At 67.4% G+C, this 386-nt stretch overlaps 1 protein-coding gene across 1 annotated transcript in view; it reads right to left on the bottom strand.

The window, feature by feature from the left end:
• Positions 1 to 50: 50 nt before the first annotated feature.
• The window catches only part of FMO5 (flavin containing monooxygenase 5), a gene marked incomplete at its 5' end in the record, with an annotated part of 2,827 nt that continues 2,491 nt past the window's right edge, over positions 51 to 386 (bottom strand). Inside the window, one exon of the mRNA XM_009700144.1 lies at positions 51 to 384. Within this exon, the coding sequence (XP_009698446.1) occupies positions 51 to 384 (334 nt within the window). The remainder of the gene's footprint in view (positions 385 to 386) is intronic.

Raw genomic sequence — 386 nt, 5'->3', positions numbered from 1 at the left:
CCCCCCCGCCAGCACATCGCAAAGCCTCCCTTCCCACGCCTGTAGGGCACCTAGAAGTAAGCAAAAATGACGGCGAGGACGGCCACGGCCCCGACCAGCTTGAAGACGAGGGATGTGGCGGGGGCCGAGGGATGCTCCTCCACATGCCGCGTCTGCAGGGGCTTGATGATGCGCTGCTGCTGGGTGAGGATGGCCTCCCTGGCACCCGCCCACTCGCCCGGGCCCCGCAGGCGGTACTGGTACGGCGTGCAGGGCCCGAAGGCCACCTCCCGTGCCAGCTTGGGGTCGGTGAGGAAGAGGGTGAGCAGGTTGGGCTTGACCCCCACCTGGCAGGCGAGCTCGTCCATGTAGGGGATGTAATCCACCTGGATGGTGTGCCGGTCGCT

Source organism: Cariama cristata, unplaced genomic scaffold (genome assembly GCF_000690535.1).
Source record: "Cariama cristata isolate BGI_N322 unplaced genomic scaffold, ASM69053v1 scaffold33905, whole genome shotgun sequence".
Lineage (NCBI taxonomy): Eukaryota > Metazoa > Chordata > Aves > Cariamiformes > Cariamidae > Cariama > Cariama cristata.
This window is presented reverse-complemented; position numbering and strand designations above follow the sequence as displayed.